Source organism: Aulonocara stuartgranti, assembly GCF_965226115.1.
Source record: "Aulonocara stuartgranti genome assembly, chromosome: 12".
NCBI classification, from domain to species: Eukaryota; Metazoa; Chordata; class Actinopteri; order Cichliformes; family Cichlidae; genus Aulonocara; species Aulonocara stuartgranti.
The window spans coordinates 33,655,166-33,681,996 of NC_138948.1; the positions used below are offsets into that span (position 1 = coordinate 33,655,166).

Below are 26,831 nucleotides of genomic sequence, written 5' to 3' on the forward strand. Positions count from 1 at the left end.
TGATTTTAAGTCAAACTCAACCTTTAATGACTGATACATGGTAACCTTGCAACACTCACTTATACATTCTAATATAAAATAAATTAAGACCATGAGCAAACATCACACGTCAGCGTCAGCTACTAGTTCAAACAGAAAGTCGTTACTGTTCAGAGGTATTCTGCACATTTAAAAAGAAAACGACAAAAAGTGGAATGTTTAGTACCTTCTGTTTACTGGCTTACAGACTGCACCGACAAGCAACAAACTGTTTATGCGTCATCCCTTTGGCTTCGATCAAAGCGTTCACAGCAGCTCGTCGCGAGACCTCGCGTGCTCGCCCAGCTTCGTCTTCCCATTCTTGTCCCTGCTGTTTTAACACCAAACCAGCGTTCAGCAGAGCGCGATCAGTAGCTATCAGCATATTTCTACATTGTACTGCACCTGTGCTCACATAGTATACCTGCAACATCTATCTGATACTTAGAACCAAATGATGACTAGAAGATGCCTATGATAATGAACAAACGCAAACGTGCTAGGATGTCAATCTATGTGTCATTGTGCCTATACATGGAGGAGGAGTGCATAACTCATTGTGGCGTTTGTGTCTTGCAAAATTGTGGATTTATTAAAAAAAAAAAAAGTCTGATCACAGTAGTAACCTCAGTTTTAGAAATGAAAATGTGAATGCCTGTACAGTGGAGTGGAGTGATGGAGCAATAGCGCAGCGAGGCTAAAAAATAAGACGTGGGTAACACAGAAACTGCGTGTGACGAGAAGTGCGTCAAAGTATCCCACCTGGGTCAAATATTATGTGAAAATAATCACCAGTGTTTTGTTTTTTAACTTCCTTAAGATGAGTCACCACATATATCATATGTGAGTGGTACAGTAAAGTATGTGTCGTTTGAGTACACCATATCTGTGAACGACATCCTAAATGGCTCTTTAAATACATCTGATGTGGTCGACTCCACCTGCTACTCCGTCATACACTAGGAAATATTTCACTGTAGTATTTCACCGAGGTTCTGCCACACGACTCCAAACGTCTCAGGTCTCTGCCTTCTCTTTCTGCTTCTTGCTCTTTTTGAGGAACGACGGAGGCTTGAACTTCTTTTTCTTCTTGGATGGAGACTTTGAGGGTGAGCCCTCCGGGGTGCCGCCCTGCGGTTTGGCGGGCGGGGCGGCGGGCGTGGAGGTGTCGTTGGTTGAAAGGGCCTTCATCCCTTTCTCTAATTCCTCTGTCGTCTGCTTCTCCTCCTCGCCTCCGTTCTGAATGGCCGGAGAGTCAGTCTTTGTCTCCTCTGCTCCGAGTATCGGTGAAAAACAAACAAACACAAAAGTAAATATATTCAGCAGCCAGATAAAAACCTTAAAGCTGGGTGGAGCTGCAAAGCGACATGCTGCTGCAGATGAACATGCTTGCTTAATGAGAAGTGGGTGCTCTGTGGTTGCTCTGTACTTACTAGCGAGACAAGACCAAAGCACCAGAGGTGAGCGAGTGTAGAGTGACACAGAAAAGGACAGACAGACACAGAAGGAGACAGCACAGCAGACACAACAGGTACACAAACAAATGGATGTCACTACAAAGGGCTGAAATGTGACAAATGTGGATCAAACTAGAAGTGAGTCAGACATTTTGACTTAATTAACAACACAGCTGAGTGCACCGTTATTACTGTTTTAATTACTGTAGCAAAATATACCTGAACCAGTTTGCTAAAGTGAAGTCAAAATGTCTTTTATGACAGAGAACTGTGACACACAGCGACAACAGCCTGTGTTACTCCTACAGACCTACACAGTGATCAATCCACAGAACGCACTGTGAACAATGTTTGTAGTCGACAACACATGACAAAACGTAAAAGAATCACAAACATGCTTCTTTTTGTTACACACAGTAAAACCTTGAAATTAATATATTTCAATTGGAAGAATGTTTCCAAATGAAACACATTACTGTCCCTCAGGGAAGGAGTGGGCACCTCTTGTAGTTTTGTGGGGGTGGTGTGGGGCTGGGCCATCTTGTGCCACTTTGAGTGACCCAAGTTTTGCCAGCAAATGTCCTTCCTGGGCTTTGGGTCTGAACAGGAACCCCTACAGTTGTGGAGACCTTCCTGCATTTGGCCACTTGGGGTTTCAGAGCTCATCTAGGTTCTCATCACCACTCTGTGTTCTGACTTTTAAACTGGTGATTCGTGTGACTTTGATGGGAGTGAAAGTATCTTCACGTCATAAATCACCTCACTGCCTGTTAATGTTGATGTTTTTCTCATCCTTACTAATGCTGCATACATATTAGCTTTAAATGAAAGTGTAACAGACTACTTACTAAAAAAGGGGATTAGGGAAGGTCACACGCACACGTTCACAAATACATGTGTGAGTTTTGTTCTGTTTTTTTGTCACTGAGGTAAGTTTATTAGCTAATTTCTATTTTTCTGTCATACATATATCATTTCACTGGATGACGCTCATATTAAAGATGGCCAAGGGTTAAGATAATGAGGTTGTACTGGTTCTCAGCCAGTTATCCTCTAAACCCTCAGTGTCAGATTTCCTACTCTTGACTCTGTATGATGTAACTAAGAGCTAATATTCCTAATATGGTCATCTCAGGAACACAGCCTCACCCACCTGCTGTTTAATCTTTCTATTTGATTAGTATAAAGATTTTAAAACAGCTAAAATAGTTATTTATACAGAGAATGTACTGAGGAGGTGCACGGCCCATTTACAAGATAAAAAAGTTTATTTTGAACCGTGCAAATGGATACACAAAGCTATCTTAGTAAAGTCTTAATGAAAAATGCTGAGTTGGAACCGAGCAGAGCGCAATGGGTTGACTTTTTGATAAAGTGCCATCTGCTGGTGAACATGCAGGAACTTTATGGAACTTTCTTTTTTGGGATTAGCCCACTGACTGTCACTCTCAATATCATCTTTATAGAAAAATAAAAGACAACAATCAACAGGCAGACTTTGTGTGAATGCAGATCTGACTCAGATCTACCAAATGTGTGCTTAAAGCGCACACAGTTAGTGTCTGCTGCATACGAGGAGAGGAGGAGTAGCACGGCTGTCAGTGAGTATCTGAAGCATGAGAGGATAGAAGCAGCACATCATCAGTCACACATGTAAGATCTGGAGCAAAGCTGTGAGTCAGAGAGTATGTGAGGCGAGCCAGGCAGGCAGGCAGCACTCTGCCGAGCCTCACCTGAGAGAGGAGGGTGGCTGGGAGGAGCGCCCTTTGTGGGGGACGTAGTGGGGGAAGACTCCTTATCATTTGCCACCTCCTCCTCTACTTACACAGCACGCACATAAACAAGAATAACACAAGCAGTGAGGGACAGTGAGGGGACAGCTGTGCAGAAGGTTAGTTTTTTTAAAGGCAAAGAGTAGTGAACACAGTTTAGACCACAGTCACAAGTGAGTTTGCTTAAAGCTGCTGTGTGCAGCATGTCGGGAGTTGCGTCAGGGATCCGGCATAAAAATCAGCCAAATGTGGAGCTGCCTGCTGTGGCGAGCCCATTGTGAATGAGGGAGCAGCCGACAGATGCTTTTAAAAAGCACCTGCAACAATTTATTTGAATTTTTAAATGTTACACACAGCATCTATGAGAAGGTTAGAATAACGTGTGAAAGTGAGCAGTAGCATAATTAGCCATTTTTGTTACACCATGTTCCCAAACATATGCAGACATTTTTTATGGCAATAGCAGTAAATGGTGCTGGGTCAGTTTAGGAAACTAAAATAATAGAAAAATGATCTTTATTAAAAGAATAACATGAAATGTATTTTACTCCTCTGTTTCTGCTAGCTTTGGTTTTTAGCTCATCTAATATTTTGCATAGGAAACATTTTTAATTTTCCTAACCAAATTCCAGCCTCTACTTTTATATGAACAGTGATGTATAATAAATAATAATGATAACAATAATAATAATAATAATAATAATGTATACTTTATTGATCCCCGTAGGGAAATTCCTCTCTGCATTTAACCCATTCACTCAGTGAAGCAGTGGGCTGCCATTGGGCAGTTGTTCCAAGTATAAATGTGAGTTTAGTTCAAAACCAAGCTAACATGCTAAACAGGTAGCTGATAGGCCGAGAACCAGCCTGTTAAGTTAGTTAACTAGCTCAAGCTAACTCTCTTCAAAAAATGGATCGTCACAAGCTACCGAGCACCCGACCTCACTTACGCTCTGGTGGTGGACCGACAGCAATTCTATGCAGATACGTTGCGACACATGCTAGCCTTCCCCAAATAGTTGTTGCACTACAATGAAGACAATATTTGACGACCACCCCTCTACTCTTAATTTTTCTGTTTTGATACCTCGGTAGATATCAATAAAGATGTGGTTTGATGGACATTAGAATAGTTTTTGGGTTTTTCCAAGGGTAGCTGCATAAGCAGAGACCACCCTCATTAACTTCTGATGGAAACCAAGTCATTTAGAGCAGGTCTGAAATATGACAAAAACACTCAGTTCAGAAAAGATATTTGACTGTTACTTATCGTTAACACTTGTGGTTAACATGGAATAAGATATTCAGCTATCACTTATAGTATGTCTGCATACTTTTGGCTCTCTGGTCTGTCACGATATTTAACTGTAATATTACTTAAGTATACACTTATTTGACAATCAGTGTTAGCTTATTAGACATGCTGTGTGTTAGAAGCTAAGCAGAGTACCATTGGTTCCTCCATCCTGCTTCCTCTGCACCTCCTTGCGGTACTCCTCCAGCTCCTGGTCCGTCAGCTCATTAAAGGGGTTTGGAGGTTCTGGCTCTGGTGGGACTTTAGGTGGACTGACAGGGGACTAATAGACAAGCAGAAGCACAAAATTACAGCTTTTACCTCAGAAGATTAACCTGTAAGAAATAAAAGTGAGTTGTAATGGAGAGAGAGAGAGACTGCAAACTACCGGAGGACTATCTTCTGTTATAACACTGGCGAGGACTTGCGACTGCGGTCCGGCTGTTTTCATGTCCTGACGATTCTGCTGTCGTATCTGAGGACAGAAAAGCCGTTCTGTAAACTGTTTTTGTTTCACGTGACAGTACACCGAAGGGAATATGGACACTGGGGAAGCAGAACAAGCCAAAAGCAAAGAAGTGTTACCTTATTTCGGGTCTCGATCACCTCTTGGGGATTGGTGAACAGAGGCACAAACTGGTTTGGGTTCTCTATCTTGATGGCTGTGCTGCCAGCTTGTGTCACCTCTTCTGTCTTCAACCACTAAGGCGAAGAAAACCAACAACACAACATCATCTAATTCAGTATTCACCTGTTGTTCACATCTTGTTATTATTGTGGGGGGTTTTTTTTCGTTTTTTTTTCTTTTTTCTGAGGCATTTTAAACCATTTTTGAAATTCTTGAAATATTTATACCCAATCTGTGACACAGTGTGTATTTTGCCACCAGAGGGCAGACTCTGCACTGTCACCGTCATAAATGAGTTGGTGGGTTTCCCCCTGCAATGCAGAGAGCAAGGATGGCGGGAGGTGCTGAGGAGGAGAGAAAACACAGATGCACAGCCAAGCTCCTCCCTCTGATGTAAGACAGCCGCTCTCCTATTGTTTTTATCTTTAAGGGACTCGTCATTTGCAGCTCTGCTTAATCCTTCCCTTGAGGTATCTGGAAACACAAACAGCGGCTCCACTGTCTACATCCGCCTCCATATGAATCACAGGAAAATGCTCAGCTTGCCTAGTGTAATGCAAATAAGATGTATAGCAGAAAAGATGGGGAGTTGCATTATTCTGTTCCTGTGTCCACCTCTGCTTTGAACCATCTCACATGCTCTGCCCTCTAACAGGCTTTACTGTTGCTTAAAGGGAATCACTGAGCATTACAGCAGGGTAAGGCTGCTAGCCTCTGATTGGATAAGTAAATAGATCTGTGTCACTGTGCTGAGGTGAAGCCTCGAAGGGATGCCCAAGACTTACTGTGGGGCAAAAAAGTATTTAGTCAGCCACCGATTGTGCCCCCACCTAAAATGATGACAGAGGTCAGTAATTTGCACCAGAGGTACACTTCAACTGTGAGAGACAGAATGTGAAAAAAAAAATCCATGAATCCACATGGTAGGATTTGTAAAGAATTTATTTGTAAATTAGGGTGGAAAATAAGTATTTGGTCACCTCGAACACGGAAAATCTCTGGCTCTCACACACCTGTAACGTCTTCTGTAAGAAGCTTTTCTGTCCCCCACTCGTTACCTGTATGAATGGCACCTGTTTGAACTCATCATCTGTATAAAAGACACCTGTCCACAGCCTCAAACAGTCAGACTCCAAACTCCGCCATGGCCAAGACCAAAGAGCTTTCGAAGGACACCAGGAAAAGTATTGTAGACCTGCACCAGACTGGGAAGAGTGAATCTACAATAGGCAAGCAGCTTGGTGTGAAAAAATCAACTGTGGGAGCAATCATCAGAAAATGGAAGACATACAAGACCACTGATAATCTCTCTCGATCTGGGGCTCCACGCAAGATCTCATCCCGTGGGGTCAAAATGATCATGAGAACGGTGAGCAAAGATCCCAGAACCACACGGGGGGACCTGGTGAATGACCTGCAGAGAGCTGGGACCAAAGTAACAAAGGTCACCATCAGTAACACACTACAACGGCAGGGAATCAAATCCCGCAGTGCCAGACGTGTTCCGCTGCTGAAGCCAGTGCATGTCCAGGCCCGTCTGAAGTTTGCCAGAGAGCACATGGATGATACAGCAGAGGATTGGGAGAATGTCATGTGGTCAGATGAAACCAAAGTAGAACTTTTTGGTATAAACTCAACTCGTCGTGTTTGGAGGAAGAAGAATACTGAGTTGCATCCCAAGAACACCATACCTACTGTGAAGCATGGGGGTGGAAACATCATGCTATGGGGCTGTTTTTCTGCCAAGGGGACAGGACGACTGATCCGTGTTAAGGACAGAATGAATGGGGCCATGTATCGTGAGATTTTGAGCCAAAACCTCCTTCCATCAGTGAGAACTTTGAAGATGAAACGAGGCTGGGTCTTCCAACATGACAATGATCCAAAACACACCGCCTGGGCAACAAAGGAGTGGCTCCGTAAGAAGCATTTGAAAGTCCTGGAGTGGCCTAGCCAGTCTCCAGACCTCAACCCCATAGAAAATCTGTGGCGGGAGTTGAAAGTCCGTGTTGCTCGGCGACAGCCCCAAAACATCACTGCTCTCGAGAAGATCTGCATGGAGGAATGGGCCAAAATACCAGCTACTGTGTGTGCAAACCTGGTAAAGACCTATAGTAAACGTTTGACCTCTGTTATTGCCAACAAAGGTTATGTTACAAAGTATTGAGTTGTATTTTTGTTATTGACCAAATACTTATTTTCCACCCTGATTTACGAATAAACTCTTTACAAATCCTACCATGTGGATTCATGGATTTTTTTTTCACATTCTGTCTCTCACAGTTGAAGTGTACCTCTGGTGCAAATTACTGACCTCTGTCATCATTTTAGGTGGGGGAACTTGCACAATCGGTGGCTGACTAAATACTTTTTTGCCCCACTGTATATCCAGTAAATATTATTTCTCATCTCTCTACATCCAGGGCTCCGAAATCAGTTTCTATCCTCCACAGTATTTCGATTGCACCGGCTGCAAGTTATAGGACATGTCGTATTGCACAGTTAGTAGGAAAGATGATTGTTTTAAAGACAATCGCAGTAACTTAAAACGAGCCTCACAGTGGTGCGCTGGTGTCCCGGGCTGGCTTGCTCCTGGCTGACTTTCTGGTACGTGTTGGGGGTGTTGAGCCATCGGGTCCTCTCCTGCTGCTGGCGCTGGGCAAAAGGATGCTGCCTCAGCGCTGGGTGGACGCCATCGTCATCAAACTGGTGGAAGGCCGTGACGGTCGCCGGTACCTCCACCTCCCTCCGTGTTCGCGTTCGCTCTAGAAGTACAGGGAAGCGGTAGGCATAGCCAGTGCGGTAGCCCTGAAAAAATAACATGAGGAAGAAGTTCAAAGGTGCAGAAGGGACTGAATAATAGTGGAAATGTCACATTTTAGTCTTCTAACTTTAAGAAACTTGGGCATATCCTTGCATACACGCACGTAGATCGTTCATATTTTTTTTTCTGCTCTGTACAAGTCAGACAGTCTAATATACAGTAAAACCCACAAAACATGCGTGCAGAATTTTACATGTACAGCTAATTCTGATGTTCAATAAAAAATATCAGTGAGCTGATTGTGAAACACGTGTTTGTTCAGGGTGATTCTTGTTTACCAGGTTATCCAGAGTTCTCATGAGGGCTTCAAACTCATGCTCCCCAACGCGGCTCTTATGCAGAGGTCCGAAGGTGGAGCCAGCCCAGCCGACCGTGCCGGCTGGAGTGGGTTTGTGGATGGTACGATCCAGCATAATCAGGTTCTGTTCTCCGCCAGCACAACACAACGCCGACACCTGACAATAAAAAGTCGAAGACAAAAGTGCAATTTCTATGTTTCTAGCATAGGTCTGCTCTGCACACATGCACACACATCCCAGCAACTTCAGTGGTTGAAAAGGAAGCAAATTCAAAGTTCCAGGAACTGCAGTTCCTGCAGCGGCCACTTGAGGCTAAAAGCATCTCAATAACTCCCAAACTGCACGGCTGCTTTGATTGACTGTCTTAAAAAGCTTTTTTTCACCCAGGAAAATAAACTGTGGTATTTGTGCCACTGCTGAAATGCTGCAGGGACTTAAACCATGCATTATGCTCTGTAGCTGTGCTGGTGATCGAAGCATGCACTTCAGGAGTCCCTGTTGGCTCTTTGACGGCTGGGTGCTATGACAACTGCCTGCACAGCCAACAGAAATAGACATCCAGTAGGCAATGGAGGCAAAAGCAGAGGCAAAATCAGGACCATAGGTAGCGCTTGTTGTAGGTAAATGTAAGTTAAGTTTGTTTTGTGTTCCTCACAATAACTCCACAGATATATTAAGGGTGGCTACACCCTGAATTTTATATATGATCTATGATTTAGATTTAATCAAGCTCAGCAGTGTTTTACAAAAACCCTGACTGAACACCTTACAGTCACATATCTGCTTCCCTTCAGGCTTCACTGCTGCTCCTGTAGGATTACTGCAGAATTGCTTTGGCACATGCTAACATACCTGTAGTGTTTTATACTGCAGTGCAGAGCTACTGGCTGAAATACGTGATACTTCATTTTCCCGCTCACATAGCCACACACTCCATCTCCAGTGCGTCAGCTGTTTGTCAGTACTGTGTGCTTGTGTGTGTGTTACCTGGATCTGGCAGGCAGCCTGGATGTGGTAGATGGTGTAGAAGGCCTCCTCCACAGACTCCCCCAGAGCCACTATGCCATGATTCCTCAGCACCAGAACCTGAAAGGTATCATAAAATAGAAATATTACCACAAGAATGAAATCATCTCAGCTGGGAGACAGGCTGCAGCTCCAGTAATTAATCCAGCGCACGACCACATCACCCTACGTCTTCTCTCCACTCACTCTGAAACCCATGTGGGAGGCACAAGGGCAGCAGCTGCTGAACTGAGCAAAGATATGTGGGTCTTACTGTCAGTGTTGACTCTTTTAGTCTGCTCACCTTACAGGTAGGTCCTAAGCTCTTCTGTAACTCCACTCGGTCCTCCTCCTCCTCCATAACTCCATTGTAGTCATAGTAGGCTACGTCCCCAACCAGCAGTGCCTCATGGGACAGTGGCAAAAGGCCAGACTTCATAGCTGAAACCTAGAGATAGACTCAAGTCACAATGTGCTAAAAAAAACTTCTTATTTTAGGGAATAAACAGAGTAAAATTCAGTTGTTTTGTGTCTGCATGTGTCCTCTAAAGCTGCCTCACTGCTGCTGTAGCCGGTGTGTGGAGATGAAACAGACAGCGAACATCTGGCCTGGCCGAGTAGATGGCAGAGTGCAGGCTGAACTTTTCAGTGTCCACTCCCAGGTTGGTGCTCCCCTTCTCCACCACTTCGCCCAGGATATTCACCTTTACCTGTAAAAGTGCACAGCGCCATCACAGGGTCACATTTAGCAGTAAGGCTTCCTGTTAAGATATTTCTATAACGTGGAATTCATATAGAGCAAAAATATAACACAAGTTGCATATGTAACAAATGTAGCTGTAGGGGAATGAATGATGTGCACTTTTTACTTTTATACCTTTGCTCATGAGTGATGGTTCTGTTCTTCAGTTAGTGTGTGTTGGTAGCAACTTCAATAAGTCAGAACTTAAATCAAGGCTGCGGTGATAACAATGATTAGTGGAGGAGGAGGAGGAAGAGTTATTTTCTTGTGCCTGTAGCAGCAAATGAGTCATGACTGAGCCACAGCTTCGTCTGCAGGCTCAGGCTGCTGAGGCAGAGGGCTCTCCACAGTTAGCCAACAGCCTTTTTTTTTCACAAGGCACAACTTTTCGTGGCCAGACCCTAAAACTCACTTTCCCCTTCAAGCAAGTGATGCATAAATCGTTTTAACTTGTACTTATACTGTACTTATTTATATATCTGTTTATAATCTAATAATTGTATTTTAAAAATGTGAGATTTGGTCAGATGTCAGATCAAAAATGCTGACCGAATGGTTTAAGTGGCAGATGAGAACAACAGGAAAGAGCAGATAAAACAAAACAGGAAGTTGTTGTTTGTTCAGTTTCATTGAAAGCACTGGCTTCACATACAATGTAATTGTGCCTGTTTGTTTAACATGAAGACTCTTATATTAGTTCTGAGGGTAAAAATGATAATGAAGTTAAATGAGAGATTGCAGTGCTCTTATTTTACTCAGTTAGATTTCTGACTGTCGTAAAGGGCAGCCAACATGACATTTGTAGCACAACATCTTACATCTCCTAGATTTCTGGGATGCCCATATTATTATCACCATATTGTTCTATGGCATGTAAACATTGAGACATGAGATTTACTGGAAATCGACAGGCATTTTGACTTTGATGTATGCTTTTTCATTAATAATATTTCAGTCATTAATCTCAGTGTAATTTTAAAGAATAAATGATCAAGGAAATCAGTTGGACATCCACTGTAGCACTCATTAATTATATAACAAATGAAGTACAATCAAAAGTAGCATTGTATCAGTAACAATGGAGCCAGAAGAACCCAGTCACATGTGTTGCTGCTGACTCACCAAACTGGATCCAGTCACCTCACTATAGGCCAGTCCATCTGGAAGCACAAGGAAGTGTTCCTGTTCTTTACTCACACGCAGCTGTCAGTGAGAGAGAGCGAAAAAAAAACTTACACTACTGTCTTTTATACACAGACTGCATATAAAAGATGGCCATAACCTGCTTTCTTTCTAATGGCCACCAGGGGGTGACACCTGGTTGCAAAAACACTTTGGGCTTTAAAGGGAACCCCGGCTATTAAGACATGTTTGCACTAAAATATGTACAATAACATATGTGGTATTAAAATACGCCAAATGTTTTCCTTTTAAGCACATTTTATATAAAACCGATTTACCAGTAGGCCGCCATAGTTATTTACTTCTCAATGCACTCTGGGTAGTGACGTGACACGGTTGCACCGCATCGAGTTCACAGTTAGCAGCGCACTGGAAATGGTTTCTGTTCAACCTTTCCAGGTTGAACCAGAGCAATCCGAGAGAGAGAATGAGAATAGTTAACCAGCACTTAGTTTAGATGAAGATGAAAATAATCCGTCGCACGAGGACGCGAGAGTGAGGGAAAACTACTGGTGTCTATGCGGGTACTGCTTGCCAATGTCGTGCCAAATTATGTATCCCCAACAGAATTTGTTTCCCCTGCTTTGGGACCTTGGTACAACAACGGATGGGATTATTTAAATAAACCAATGACATTTTGACTGATCATTATTTGTATCCTTCTGTAACTGTACAGAACTGTACTGAGCTAAAACCTCCAAAATTTCAGGAGCAATAAGTCTTTGGACAGGGGGAACAAACTGTGGTAGAATCAGCCTGATATTATTTGTATCCCACTGTAACTTTACTGTATAAAGAGCTAACATCTCCAAAATGTCAGGAGTAGTTAGTAATTATAAGAAGTGTTTATGAACTAAAAATCACGAACGTGGGATACTGTTAGTCCATGATTTTGAAAGCCCAGTGTATGCTCCCAACGCAGGGGAAACAAATTCTGTCGGGGATACCTAGTTTGGCACGACGGCTTCAAAGGTTTGGTGCACTGGTGTTGCATGGAGAATCTGTAAAAATAATGATATCGTAATTTCACTTTATAATGAAAATTTGAATTCTATTAATGTTTTCATCATGCGGTTATGCGATACCATGGATAGCTGCTGCCATAAAACTGAGCTCTTTACAACAAACGCTCTCAGTCGCCGCTGCCATTGGCAAGCAGTAGCCGCATAGACACCAGTAGTTTTCCCTCACTCTCGCGTCCTCGTGTGACGGATTGTTTTCATCTTCATCTAAACTAAGTGCTGGTTGACTATTTTCATTCTTTCTCTCGGTTTGCTCTGGTTCAAACTGGAAAGGTTGAACAGAAGCCATTTCCAGTGCGCTGCTAACTGTGAACTTGATGCGGTGCAACTGTGTGACATCACTACCCAGAGTGCATTGAGAAGTAAATAACAATGGCGGCCTACTGGTAAATCGGTTTTATATAAAATGTGCTTAAAAGGAAAACATTTGGCGTATTTTAATACCACATATATGTTATTGAAAGCACAGTACATATTTTAGCGCAAACGTGTGTTAATAGCCGGGGTTCCCTTTAAAGAAAATAGCCCTCAGCTCCTTTGTTCTCTGACCTCAGTAAAAACTTTACTTCTGAGGTTGTGGTTTGAACCGTTAGCTTCTTTTAGAATACAACTTTATTGTAATGATTTTAATTAACTTTATTTTGTCTGCAGTACAATAAGGTAACTTAAGGGTAAGCTTTACGATTTGTCCCTCAGATTCTCACCCCGGTCCACCAATCTTTCATCAGGTCCACTAAGATGACGATAACAAAAGTACTCAGGTGTAGGTTTCATTAACAAGATTCATTAAGAAGTAGGTGGCCATCTTTTGAATACAGTCTATGATTTTATTGACACATCAAAAATCAAGAAAATGCAGCACAGAAAGACAGATTTATATCATCTCACTCACACATATAGCAGGTAAATTCCAGTTCCCTTGATCCTCTTTCTACTCCGTGTGTTTATCCTGCAAGTTCATATGGCCCATCTCCTTCATTTTACTTGCACTTAATCACACAGATAATATCCTCTACAGATAATTGCTTTTCCTTTATTCATATCTGAAACTAAGTCATACCATGGATTAATACTGCTGTCAAATCACTCAGCGACTTATGAGAAGCACATCTACAACCTAATCTCTTAATCAGCCTGTTCAACTTACCGGAAGGCAGTGTATAAGTATGTTTCACATGCTTCCATTAATGCTTCTTAAAAGAAATAAGGCTAAAGTGAGGAATGTAATGTGAGAAGGCAGCAGAACTGACTGTGAGACAGGTGCGGCCGATCTGGGCCCAGCCAAAGAGGTCGAACAGGCGATGTGTGCTGGCCAGCTTGCAGCGCATCAACCTCTCCCCCTTCACCATGCTGCCAGGCTCCCAGCCATGCAGGTCATTGATGGGTGTCACCATCATCATGTCTGTGCGAGTGGGAGGAAGAGAGAAAGCAGACAGAGACAGAAAAGAGGAAGTAAAGCTCATGGTCTGCACACAAAAGACTAAGCGTTTCAATAAAACATCATCACCACATAGGTAGATAACATCTCATTTAGCTCTTTTCCTTAAAGTCAACTTATCGTGGATGCTCATATTAAACCAACCTGGGAGAAATACGCTCGTTCTTTCTAGTTCCTGTCAGTACTCGCACTGCAGCATTTTGGATCAACTAAACACTTTCCAGGGAGCTTGTAGGACAAACTGATAGTAATGAATTACAAAAGACAAGCCTAGAACAATAAATAGCACACTTAACTATTCAATAGCATACTTAGCTTATAGTGCTAGCACTTGCTACTAGCAAATAAAAGTAGCTCAATGGAAAAGAACAATAGTCTAAATCAGTCGTCCCCAACCCCCGGGCCTCGGACCGGTACCGGTCCGTGAGTCATTTGGTACCAGGCCGTGAGAGTTGAGGCTCAGGTGTGAAATGAATGGTTTTCAGGGTTTTTATCAGTTTTCAGCGTTACTTTGTTATCGTTTTTATCGTTAACTCGGTTTTCCTGGGTCTTTTCACGTGTGTTATGAATAAATCTTCTTTTTTTTGGTACCGGTACTAGTTTTATTTTGTTGTATTTATCCGTGACACCTTAAGGGCCGGTCCGTGGCGCCAAAAAGGTTGGGGACCGTTGGTCTAAATGTAACAGTAACCTTACACCTTTGACTCTGGAAAAGTTCTTCATGAAGTATGACTAGTAAAAAGAAACTCCTGCAGTCTCATTAAAATGTTAGCAGCAAACAGATCATGGATCTGCCTTCTTTTACCAGCAAATTTACAATTCACGGGCAAAATCAGTACTGTAACTCTCAAGATCCTCCTGAGAAAGGCAACCGCCATCAAGAACGTAGCCGCCTTATAGGATGTTCATCAGTGACCTGACCTGCTTCCCACAAGACGTTCTATTTCCACCTCGTTCCCAGATCAGTGAACATGATGTGAAAGAAATGTGATTCAGCAGACCAGGCCACCTTCTTCCACTGTTCTCTTCTAATGTTCACCTTCCCACATCAGATGCTTTTAAGCCTGGACATGGGAAGGTATGAGCAGGGATTACTCTGTTGACACCTTTCTATCATAGCTACCATTAAGGTTTTCACTCTCCACATGCATCACTGAACCTTGGCCACTGCAGGAGTCTTTCCTTGCCCTTCCTTGGACTCCTTTTGGTAGGTACTATTCACTGTATACGCTACAAGAACAGCCTAACCACTCAGGTCTTACTGTAACGAGACAATCCATATCAGACACTTCACACGGAAAAGTTTTAATGTTGTCTGTTTATGTACATAAAGCTAGGATGAATAAATATTTACTAAAAGATGTGGAACACATACTTGAGGGGGAGACGGGCAGGGAAGCCGGAGAGCCATGTGAGGCCATGAAATCAGCCAGCTGCCTCAGTGCCCATAGATTGGATGAGCTGCCACCCTTCTTCATCTGTTCCTGGATCAGCACATCCAGCTCCTCTCTAAATGACTGCAGAAACACAGATAATAAATGACTATATTATCAAAGACATATACACAGATCATGCCTTAAAAATCTTTTCAGCTTCATAAAAATGTTTATTTGAACTTCCTTTTGTACAGAGTTTGAACATTTGAATACTGGATTGACTCCTTTTCCCCCACAAGCTAAAACTCACTGCAAGTGTTTGAAAAAGCGTCTAACTGCAACAATTTCACAGGAGCTTTAAGCACAATCACAACTTTATAAACACTTGTCCGTTACATGGGTGAGGGTGAGTGAAAATATTTAATGAGTCACCCTCATTGCATCCGTCCTTGTAATTCATAGTCACTCTCACTCCATATGCAGAAGCACACACAATCACTCAGCATGGAGGTCCAGCACTGGCTGTAACCCGAGCTGTCACATGGCATTTGAGACCAGATTTATTCATCTATGAGGAGATAATCACATCCAGAGAGGAGAGAGAGGGCAAGAGAGGCTGAGGGGAAAGAAAAAGAATAAATCAGACGTGAGCAGACGTCTTACTGGACTCTGAAGGAGGCTGGAGATGCGTTTCTTATGCTGTGGCCCGATGCTGGGGGTGGAGTGCTGGGGAGACTGGAGGCCCTCGGAGACTCCATCACTGGGACTGCGCTGCACCGGGGTGCCCTTTGGGGTGGGAGACTTGCTCATCTTTTACTATTTTGCAGTGGGCGTCTTACAACCAGGGGTGGATCTGCAAAGAAAAAAATGCAGTTAATTACAAAAACTGTAAATTGTAAATCGCAGTGGCCTTTTCAAGTGCTTACAAACCGTCAGGTAACACTGATCATTGAGATGTAAATGTTTCTGCTGATTTACAAACTGTGAATGTCACCAGCTCTAGTGCACCACATGTGGTCTGCAAAATAATCTGATGTAAATGATAGTCCTATTAAATTTTACTCGTATCGCATCAAATCACAACAACAGTCACATCAAGCTGCTTCATATTCTAAGGTAAAGACCCTAACAATTAAACGACCGCCTATGAGCGAGCACTTTGCACCAGTGGGAAGGAACCTCCAGCAGAAGCAGGCTGAGGGAGGGGCAGCTGCTGTGACCAGTTGGGTGTGACGACAGGATGACTGTATAGTAATGCTTCACATCTGTATACTGTGTACGGATGTGAAGCATTTATGGGGAATAAAAAACTAGCATATCTTGAAGCCACAAACTGTGTTGTTGTTGTGATACATCAGTTAATTTGAGAAATCTCTGTATGTCTGTTCCCTCACCTACCAACTCTTCGCACCTGCTTATCCAGTTGTATTGCTGTGAACATATTACCCAGGTCTGTGGCAATACAGAAGGTAGACTCTCAGTTACCAGCAGAGAGCATCTGTTGTCAGAGGGGGGCAGTGTCTTGCTCCAATAGCAGAGAAATGCAAAGTTATAACATACTGGAACATTTAATTGATGCACAGCATCATCAACATGAAGCCAGGATTTGGGATGACTGCATGGCAGCATGTTTGCACTGACTGAAAACGTGTTTTTGTAGACTCTCTAGAGTTTGAAAAGGTTCGGTTGATTAGTTCTCATATTTTGGTAAAAACTGTTTTCCCTGGTCCACTCTGTGTGGAGGAGACAAGCACACACACAGGTTTTACCAGCACAAGTTAGTGTGAAACCATCGCCCTAAATTGTGTCTGTTTTCAACACAATAACTTAGCGATTGTGGTCTCAGTTCATTAACTTCCTGTTTTATTTTGAAATGACTCACCTAAGCTAAGTCTACATGATTCCTTTCCTTTTTTCTCTCCCATTAGCTTATGACACACCCAGGATGTATACATCCTCCCTTCGATCTCTCACTGAATGTTTCAGCATTTTGTCACGCTTTCTGGCATGTTGGGATTTTGGGTTGTTTTTTTGGATCCTCCCTCTTGCCTCCATCTTTGTCAGTTGTTCTCTACCTGTGCTTGACCCAAGCATTGCACATTAAAAACTGACATAGCTGAGTCCACTGTTTGGCTCAGCAGTTACAGATTGTCTGCACATGATGTGTATATAGGAAGGCGGCCGGGCCGGATGGACTGCTGGGCCGGGTGCTAAAAGACTGTGCTGCGGACCTGGCGGACGTCTTCACCTCTATATATAACACCTCGTTGTCCTGTTCACTGGTACCATCCTGTTTCAAAGCAGCAACCATCGTTCCCATCCCAAAACAGTCAAATGTCACATGTCTGAACGATTTCAGACCTGTGGCACTCACCCCCATTCCCGCCAAATGCCTGGAGAGACTGGTCATTAAACACATCAGAGCTGCTTTTCCACCATCCCTGGACTCGCACCAGTTTGCATACAGGGAGAACCGGTCAACCGAGGATGCGATCGCCACAGTGCTGCACACATTACTGAAGCACTTGGAACACAGGAACACCTATGCACGGCTCCTCTTTGTAGACTACAGCTCGGCTTTTAATACCATCCGGCCATACAAACTCCGTCCCAAACTCCACCAACTGGGACTTAACTCCTCTCTGTGCAACTGGATTGTGGACTTCCTCACTAACCGTAGACAGAGTGTCAGAGTGGGTAAGAACACCTCTTCCACCCTTGTGGTCAACACCGGTGCCCCTCAGGGGTGTGTTCTGAGCCCTCTGCTATACACTCTCTTCACCCATGACTGTATTTCCTCCTGCGCGTCCAATCTCATTGTTAAGTTTGCAGATGACACTACAGTGCTCGGACTTATATCCAACAATGATGAGACAAACTATAGGACAGAGGTGCAACAACTAGAGTCATGGTGCCACGACAATAACTTGGTCTTAAACACCAAAAAGACCAAGGAGATCATTGTAGATTTCCGGAAGAGGGGTCATAACAACCATCTGCCTCTCTTCATTGGCAGTGAGGCGGTGGAGAGGGTGAGCAGTTTTAAATTCTTGGGGGTAACTGTGACCGAGGACCTGTCCTGGGGCAACCATATCACCTCAGTTGTACGGAAGGCCCAACAGCACCTCTACTACCTGAGGAGACTGCGGAGCGCACACATTCCCAGATCTCTGATGTTGAACTTCTACAACTGTGCCATCAGCAGCGTTCTGACGTATGGATTTCTAGTGTGGTTCCCCAGCTGCACCAAGGCCGATCAGCAAGCACTCCAGCGGGTGGTGAAAGAAGCTGGCAGAATTATTGGAACAAGTCTGCCAGAGATCAGTAATATCTTCCCCACTCGCTGTCTGAGGAGGGTGCACAGTATCCTGCGGGACCAACATCACCCTGCGCGCCACCTTTTCCATCTGCTGCCCTCAGGGAGAAGGTACAGGTCTATACAGGCCAGAACATCCAGACTGGCCAACAGCCTGTATCCACAGGCTGTGAGGCTCCTGAACTCTCTGCCCCCCTCTCATGGACAATAACCATATCCAACTTCTTAATAGCAATGAACTGGTCTGCATTGGTGCATCATATCTTTATTCTCTTCCCCCTCCTGCCCCCCCCCCCTCTTTCTTAAATAGATAACTATCATATCTGATATCATATCTCACAGTACAATAATATTGAATGGGTTGCATTGTTGTATTTTGTCATGTTTCTCAGGTCTTTGTCTGAATTTCTACGAACATTATTGCTAAGGATTGTCTTATTGCATTGGAGTCACACTGGGTTAAATATGTACACTTGGGTTTTAAGGGGTATTTATTATTTTCTTCTTTTTTTTTGGGTTGTATGGAAGCCCCAAACACAATTTCATTGTTCTTGACAATGACAATAAATAAATAAATACTATAGTAGACCTTTGTAAATTGTAGCCACAAAAACAAAACAAAAAAACTGGTTTGCTCTCTTCTCTCACTCCAAAAGCATGCATGACTCTGCTTATTAGCAGAGAGCGACAAATATAGGATTTTTAAGACCAATACCAATATTTAATAATAATAACACTGGTTGATATTTTTATCGATGCTGATACCAATAGACCGTGTGTGGAGAGTATGGGGAAATCTGTGAGTCAGCCATATATCATCAACAGATGTTAGGGCTAAAATCTGTGAAAGGATCGCCTCCCCTGTGAATCTGCTGTAAATAATGACACAAGGTAGCACAACAGTTCATACAAAAAATATTTAAACTTAAAATCAGTGTTTGTTTTCTTTTCCTCTTTTTTTTTTTTTTAAATTAAGTGTAATTAAGTGTGCAGTCTGGGAAAGACCACTGAGCATCCAGACGTTCCATCCAGGCGTGGCCTGGTAGGTATGCTTGCAAAAGTCACATACACGTCCCCAGACATTCAAACTAAGCCCAGATGTATTCAGAGTTTGCGCTCTTAAGCCTATGTAAACCATTTTCAATTTCATTTTTAATGATATGTAGGGAAAAGGAGCATTTGACAACACAATATCCTGAATTTAGTTTAAAAACAATCAGAAGGCACATCATGGACAAGCCTTTCCTTACAGCAGGAGTGCTGCTCTGCTGTGGTGTTTTTTTAAAAAATTTTAAATGGAAAACACGTTTCCACCTTTCACTTTCTGTTCACACCCAGCAGGAAGAACGGACAGTCCAATCAGGATGTGCAGATGTGATTTAAAAAGTAAAGTAGGAGAATAATAAACAGTTACAATACACTCCAAGAAGTATATGAAAATAAGTTTAATAACCTATTCTTAATATTCTACCCATATCATTCTAAAGCAGCAGCCATAATCCTTTTCAGCTTAAAAAGACACCCCTATCACAGCTTAGCCAAGGAAGTGTAAGTAAATATGCAAATGAGAGGAAAAACTTTTAAAGCTTAAGCACGCAGGAGCTCTGCTCACACCAGCCCAGAGAGACACTGAAGAGATCAAGCAAACGCGATCGAACATTAAAGTACAATTGTGTCTTCATTCAGCACGCTCATTTAAGTACAATTCAATTCAGCTCTAAATACCTCTGTGTTTTTCAGCATCCTGCTTCAGAGCAGATAAATAAACAACGCGCCGGCCTGCGCATTAAGCCTCGGCGTCCTTGCACGTTCAAATGGGAGCATTAAGATGAAAAACCTACCCTCGCATTAAGGATGCCGTATTCCTCGGGGCCCTGGACGGTGGAAATGCAGAGCTATAGAAAATGCAGCATTAGCAGTAAGCGCTCACATGCAGAACCACTAAGAGGAAGTTAGCATGCGATATGGCTCGGTAATTGGAGAAAGAGTAAAAGAGTTACCGTAAGGATCTTCAGAAAAGAGCTGGCCACTCCCTCACTCAAACACACTCTGCTGCAGGGAGCAGATAAGGTCGCGCACACACCACACCCTCCCTCCAATGCTACCACTCACTAACTGTCTTCATTACTTACTTACTCGATTAGGTGCATTACTGCAATGCCACTGTTTGTGTAACCTCAGCTGAGATGCACTCTCATCCTCTGAAGGTACGAGAGAAAGTGGCAGCAGACACATGTGCATTACTGCACCTCGCTGCAGTAGACGACTAAACCTTTAATGGAGTTTCTGAATAAACTGTGCACTTATCCCAACATCAGCTGTGCAAAAACATCAGCCAGTCCCTGAAGAATTAAGCCCCTCCCCCAAACACACACACAGACTGTGTTATATTATATGCAAGCTACACTGCTGCTTTAAATCTACATCTATTCACATAGATGGGTTTGTTTTAATGCTTTTGGCGCTCGTGTTTCACCAACAGCAGCAGCTCTCTCTTTTCTCTACCAGAGCATGGTGTGTGTGTTTCTCTGTCTCAGGGGGCAGAGGGGGCCCAGCTGCTGACAGGCACCAGACAGAAAGCTGCTCTCTCCAGGGAGGATCCTAATGACTAAAAGGGAGACATGGACTTCTGGCTGCTGGCCTTCCATCACTGCCTACACCCCCTATCATTAGTCTCCCTGTGATGGCTGAACATGCTGCATCATCACCTCACTTTTGTTTCACAAAAGCTCAAGACGACTTCCTGAGTTCTACAGCTGAATCAGTACTTTCGAACCAAACAGTGAAATCAGACAGGAAACGATCATTTTTAAGTGAATCTCGTTCTGCTTTTTTAAGGATTTTTTTCTTCAATGTTTATCCTTAAAATCAAACCCCGGAAACTAAACACGCATTTCTCTTTTAAAGACACGGACCTTGTAGTGCATGATTTTCCACATTTGAGGGTTAGATTTGCAGCAGACAAAGCTATCATTGAGTGGTTTTAAGTCATTGTGTCTGAGCATTCACATCCAGCAGCGCAGAGGCAGAGAGCACTGACTCAACATTTTGCATTGCTGGATCCATTTTCTTTGGCTTCCCTTCCATTTAGTTCATTTCATACCTTTTCAGCAAATCCAAACCAGCATTCCTTCAATAAATCATAACAGATTCTGGTGGTGAAACTGAATAATTGTGGTCAGTCACTGAGTTTTAATGTCCTCCATCACAATTTGCATTTACAGTGCTGTGAAAAAGTACTTGCCCTGTTGCTGATTTCTTAGGTTTTGCATATTTATCACATTTATATCTTTCAAATCATTAAAGCAATTTTGTAATTACATAAACACAAGCGAATGCAAAATCCACTTTTTAAATGATTTCATTTATTTAGGGATAAAAGCTATCCAAACCTAACTGTCTGTGTGAAAAAGCAATTGCCCCCTAACCCTAATAACTGGTTGTATCATTCTTGGAACTGTTATCAAGCGTTTGTGATAACTAATAATGAGTCTTTCACATCACTGTGGAGGAAGTCTTGCCCACTCTTCTTTGCAGGATTCTTGTAATTCAGCCACATTGGAGGATTTCCAAGCACGAGTGGCTGATTTAAGGTCATACCAACGCATAGCAATCTGATTTGAGTAGGCATAAAACGCCTTATGAATAATTTTAATTTAAAGAAACCATATATGACCATTTAACTTTTGTGCATTTAGCTCTTCATCATCTCTCCCTCTCCACCACTGACTTCTCTTTCACCACCTCATCCTCCGCAACTCAAGCCTCATCTCCTAACCTGGAGTCAGGGCTCCAACACATAAAAATATGCATAAACATGTTTATTTTTTCCTAATATTGTTGCAGTTATTGTCAGCCGTGTGGACATGCAACTCTCCTGTCTCTGGACAACTGGCCACTAAGTTTTTAAATCCATCAACGTTAGTGCCACCTCAAAAGACGGTTTCATTAATGCTGGCTAACAGAAGCTAACAGCAGCAAAACAGCAGCACTTACTGACAGAAAAGTTGAGCATGTCCTCAACAACTCACCTCAGTATCACTGCCATCAGACACAGCTGAGCTTCATCGACTCATCGATTTGTACTCCTGTCACAAGGTTTTACAGCCTCCTCTGTAGCAAATAGAGGTGGAGGCATATTGGCAGCTGAGGTAAACAGCGGACTACTACAGATGCACTTCAGATGAATTTGAGGTAACTCAGGGATAAAAGCCTGAGATAAAACAAAATGTTTAATTGACACCTGTCCATATTTTAGTCCTGATTTGCTGCTAAGTGTTAATATTATTGACGTATGTTAAAATATATTGTGCACATAATTTTTGTATACACAAACACACACAAAAAAAATATTGGTAAAAAGACACCAGCTGTACTGGGTAAAAACAAATAAACAGAGTTTAGTTGACTCCAATTTGCTAACATGTAGCAGTGAGATTTTACACTTTAGATTGGACACATTAATATTAAACATTTGACACAAGAGTGTCTTGTAGAAATGCAGTGTGCAGTAAATAAAAGTGCATTTATGCAAGATTGATGTAGAGGTATAATAAGTTTTGCAAATTCTCTGTAGGACAGTTATGTCTCTGCAGCCTCTAATGGGAAATTTGGCTCCAACTTGACAAAACATCAACACAGAAAGCATTTCAGCACATGAGACCAGCAGCTGAAGACACACACAAGAAATGGAGTGAACTACGTTAATTACAGTATTACTGAATCCTGCAGTTATTGAATATTCCTTGTGTGATAATGCACGGATGATAATGCATGAATTAAAAAATTCAGCATATGCTAATTGAGTCTAAGAATAAAAAGTATGGAGCTGGACATGAGCACAATATGCTCTTTAAGTTGTTTCAATTTAAATTCAAACAACAAAATTCCCACTTGCCAGTATCGTATAAAATAAACTCCAGTTTTGGTGATTAACAGTTTTTTTGTTTTTTTCAATTACAACCACCACCAAACTGCTCTTTTAAATACATACTGTCAACAAATTATTGAATTAAACAGGATGAACACAAGTTACAGGCTGAAAAGGTGTCTGAAGTTCATTGCACCTACCCTTTTTACATAGCATATGCTAAGTAGCTATCCCTCTGCATCTGGAGTTCAAGAACAAATAACTACACAAAACACACAAAAAAACCAAACATTTTTAAATAAAAAATAATCATGCTTTTGAACATTTTTCTAACTTACATAGTGAATTACATCATCATAATTCCTCATCACAACTATTTCACATCTATTTCGTTCTATTTGTCCTGACCACTGCTTTATTAAAGAAAAGGAAAAACTATTTATCTTTCCAAATTCAAACAATCTTCACATACAGCTTACAATACAGTTAAATTTTAAGGTGCTTTGGTTCATTATAACCACAACAGTGTCTTATTCGATAGATGGATAAATGATAAACAAAATCCCCCCATAAATGCTATGATTTCTCTTGAACAGGGTACAGTGTGCAAACCATTGTTTTTACAGCTATTTCTTTTTTCAGTATCGCTGAAGTCTGACTACTGTGTTACCCCACAGTCACGGCCTGCCATTGTGCTGGGGGAGATTAAAAAAAAAAGGGGGGGGGGGGGAACCCAGATGTGTCACATGGCGGGGAGGGGGGAGATGCGTACAGGCCAATTGATCCAGAGCAGTGCATGCAGAACACAGGATTGTAAACGAGGATTAACGTACAAAACTGTTTTCCGAGTTTTTCCCTTCTTTAGCATCCTCCTTTCTTCCGCCAGTAAACCGCGTGCGCTCTGCATGGCTGCCTAGCAACATTCGCAAGCACTGCAGCATCAGCACCAGCAGCGCGGAGGTTCCGGTAATGGCCTCCTGCAAAAAGGCAGAGACCAGCGACGGTAGCACAACACTACACCACCCCCCTCAGTGAGCCAAACGAGCAAAGGCACATTTAAACCCAACTACAGTCCAAATAAAGGCCGCGCACAGCTAGCGAGCGAAATACAGCGCAGGGAAAGCAACGACAAGCAGACACGGTGTGGCTAAAGTAGCAGAGAGGCGCTGCCATTACAGGCTCTGTTAACAGACAGCCTCACACCCACCGAGCCTGGCTGCGGAGATCATTTACAGGAGGGGAGAATGTGCGTGAAAGCTGCATGCGGCGTGGGCCTCTTAATTTCATTGTGCAAAAACAGAGTTGGACGCGCAACACCAGCAGCTTAAACATGAAGTAGTTCAGGCAGGCATCGTCAGAGAAATGCGCACACAACGCTCATGCACGCGTCAGGGAGGACCCCGCACTACACCCAGCCTTTTCTCCGTGGATAACTACACGTAAATATCAGCAGTGTAGGCTACTCACCTCAGCGCATCCTCGGGAGCGTGTCTGCTGAGTGGGTGCGGCACACCCACAGCCTGAAGACGTCCTCAGAGTGAAGGAGTTAATTGCAACAAATCTGTGTGCACTGGCTCCTTTGTCAGAGTGTTTCAGGGCCTCAGCTGATACCAAGTCAACCGACCCTGCTGTGTTGTTTTTTTTTCATCGCTCAGTGAGCCAGGACCAGCCCACTGCCACGCCTGTGCACAGTCTAGCACCCCAAACACTCCCAGTCAGTTCGCTACAGTGAGGATCCTGGCAGTGTGCTCGGTTATTGTGCTCGTAAAGCCTTTTGACGCACAGTCCTGGAGGATTTTATTATCGCTGTCTTTTTGTTTAGTCGTTCAGGCCCACTTCAAGTGAAGAAAATATCATACATCAAACAGGCGCCACCTTCTGTTTTTAACACAGCACAGCCCGAGAAGCAGGGATATGCAGATTGTAGGTGTTTGGAAATGAGTTTGTCAGATTGTAATTGAACTAGAAAGACAAGGTGGTGGGAAAAAAGGAGCCGCAGGTCACTTCCACTTTTATTGGACTCTGCTGGAAACCATGTAAAGACTCTGTGTTTTTACCCCACGCAGACACATCCACTCCAGCACAATCAAGCACTGCTACACGAGGTTATGCAGTTGATCCTTTGTGTTTTTTAGGAGGCTCAGCTTGAAAAAGTACTAAAACAGACTCCCGTGACGTCACTACGGGCCAACACAATATTTGCTCAACCTGCAATTTTATATAACTGATTTCTTCCCATTCAAATAAAGTTAATCAGATCACCAGAGAAGATTATGGATATAGAGGTATGATAACACTTAATATGGCCAGGATGTGAATTCCCCTGTAACTGTGTGGAATTTTCAATAATGTGACATGGAATTATATTTAGATGCAAATACTTAAAGGCAGATACACTAAGGGAGTAACAAGTCACGTTTTTACAGGAAACAAAGAAATAATGATACTGTAGGTAATTTTAAGTCATGTGTAAGCAATGTTATGTCACGCATGAGTAATTAAAAAAGTATTGTATAACTTGGGTATTTTACAGGGAATTATTCTGTAAGTACTTACAGGAGTACTGCGTAACTTCTTCATAATTTTATGGGTAAACAATATTTTCCAATCTTACATTATAAATACACTTTTTCAAGGAGTGACTTGTTCCCCCTTTATTATTAGTGTGAACTTTAAGTGTTCATAGCTAAATATAATTATTGTAGTTTCAAATAAAATAATTGAAAACAATTCAGTTTAATTACAGGGGAATTATGCATTTAGTCACAGCCCAGATGTGACAGTTACATTGTATCAGTAAACTTTATCACCTTTTATGAAGGACCTATGAGGATGGTACTGAGTAATAAATTGCCAATAAGGTTTAATAACGCTTTATGTAACAGTCAATAATATGGAGAACTCCTGATTGTGTAAACATTCACAATTAACTTTATTTTATGTTTACCTTTTTACAAGTAGGATTTCCAGTGTTGTGGTAGGCAACCTTTTTTCTTTGAAACTTTCAGCAGCCTTGTTATCACGCCTGTTATGCAACTGCACTGCAACTATAGTTAGAAATATGCGCAGTAATGCAGGAGCAGTTGTTTTGGAGATGGCAAGACTTTACAGCAGGATGCTCTGGAAATTATCGTGCACTATGAGTGTGAAGATGGATGTTTACAAGTCAAACAATTAATCAATTAAAATCTGCAGGGTGCTGCTACAAGCCCCTCTCATCAGCAAATGTAAGAGCAGTGTGACTTTTGCATGGAAAAAAATTAGAAGAGCTGGCAGCACCATGTGGGAAGCTTATATGCCAAGACCAGTCTGTCCATTTTCAGCCTCTGCTCCACCTCAGCTGGAGTCCCTCTTCTTTAAAGGGTTAAAGTCCCAAAACTCTACTTAATAGTTTATATTTATATTTCAGGCTGAAGTTGTTAAAACAAAACAAAACAAAACAGTGGAGCTATGCAAACATACTGGCCTTTAAAGGGTTAAAATCCAAAATATAATTAAATGTAATATTTGATATTGATATTTCAGACTGAGTCATTTAAAGTGGAAAAAATATTACTGTATAACATTTTACAGCAATTTTTGCAAAGC

General features: G+C 42.5%; 1 protein-coding gene across 5 annotated transcripts; it reads right to left on the reverse strand.

Annotated features, from left to right (window-relative positions):
- Positions 1–25,176, reverse strand: add2 (adducin 2 (beta)). 5 transcript variants are annotated; one of them, XM_082554461.1, is made up of 15 exons: positions 24,711–25,176; positions 15,721–15,910; positions 15,057–15,198; positions 13,494–13,645; positions 11,162–11,242; positions 9,858–10,007; positions 9,602–9,745; positions 9,280–9,378; positions 8,272–8,448; positions 7,729–7,977; positions 5,127–5,243; positions 4,930–5,016; positions 4,698–4,824; positions 3,209–3,292; positions 1–1,289 (listed from the first exon to the last, which is right to left on the reverse strand). In XM_082554461.1, the coding sequence occupies exons 2-15, from the start codon at positions 15,865–15,867 to the stop codon at positions 1,036–1,038; spliced, it is 2,010 nt and encodes a 669-aa protein (XP_082410587.1). In that variant the 5' UTR covers positions 15,868–15,910; positions 24,711–25,176; the 3' UTR covers positions 1–1,035. The 5 variants fall into 5 exon arrangements, with proteins under 5 accessions (XP_082410587.1, XP_082410589.1, XP_082410588.1 ...); XM_082554463.1 differs by lacking the exon at positions 24,711–25,176 and adding an exon at positions 22,405–22,486; XM_082554462.1 differs by lacking the exon at positions 24,711–25,176 and adding an exon at positions 20,215–20,342.
- Between the last annotated feature and the right edge of the window lie 1,655 nt (positions 25,177–26,831).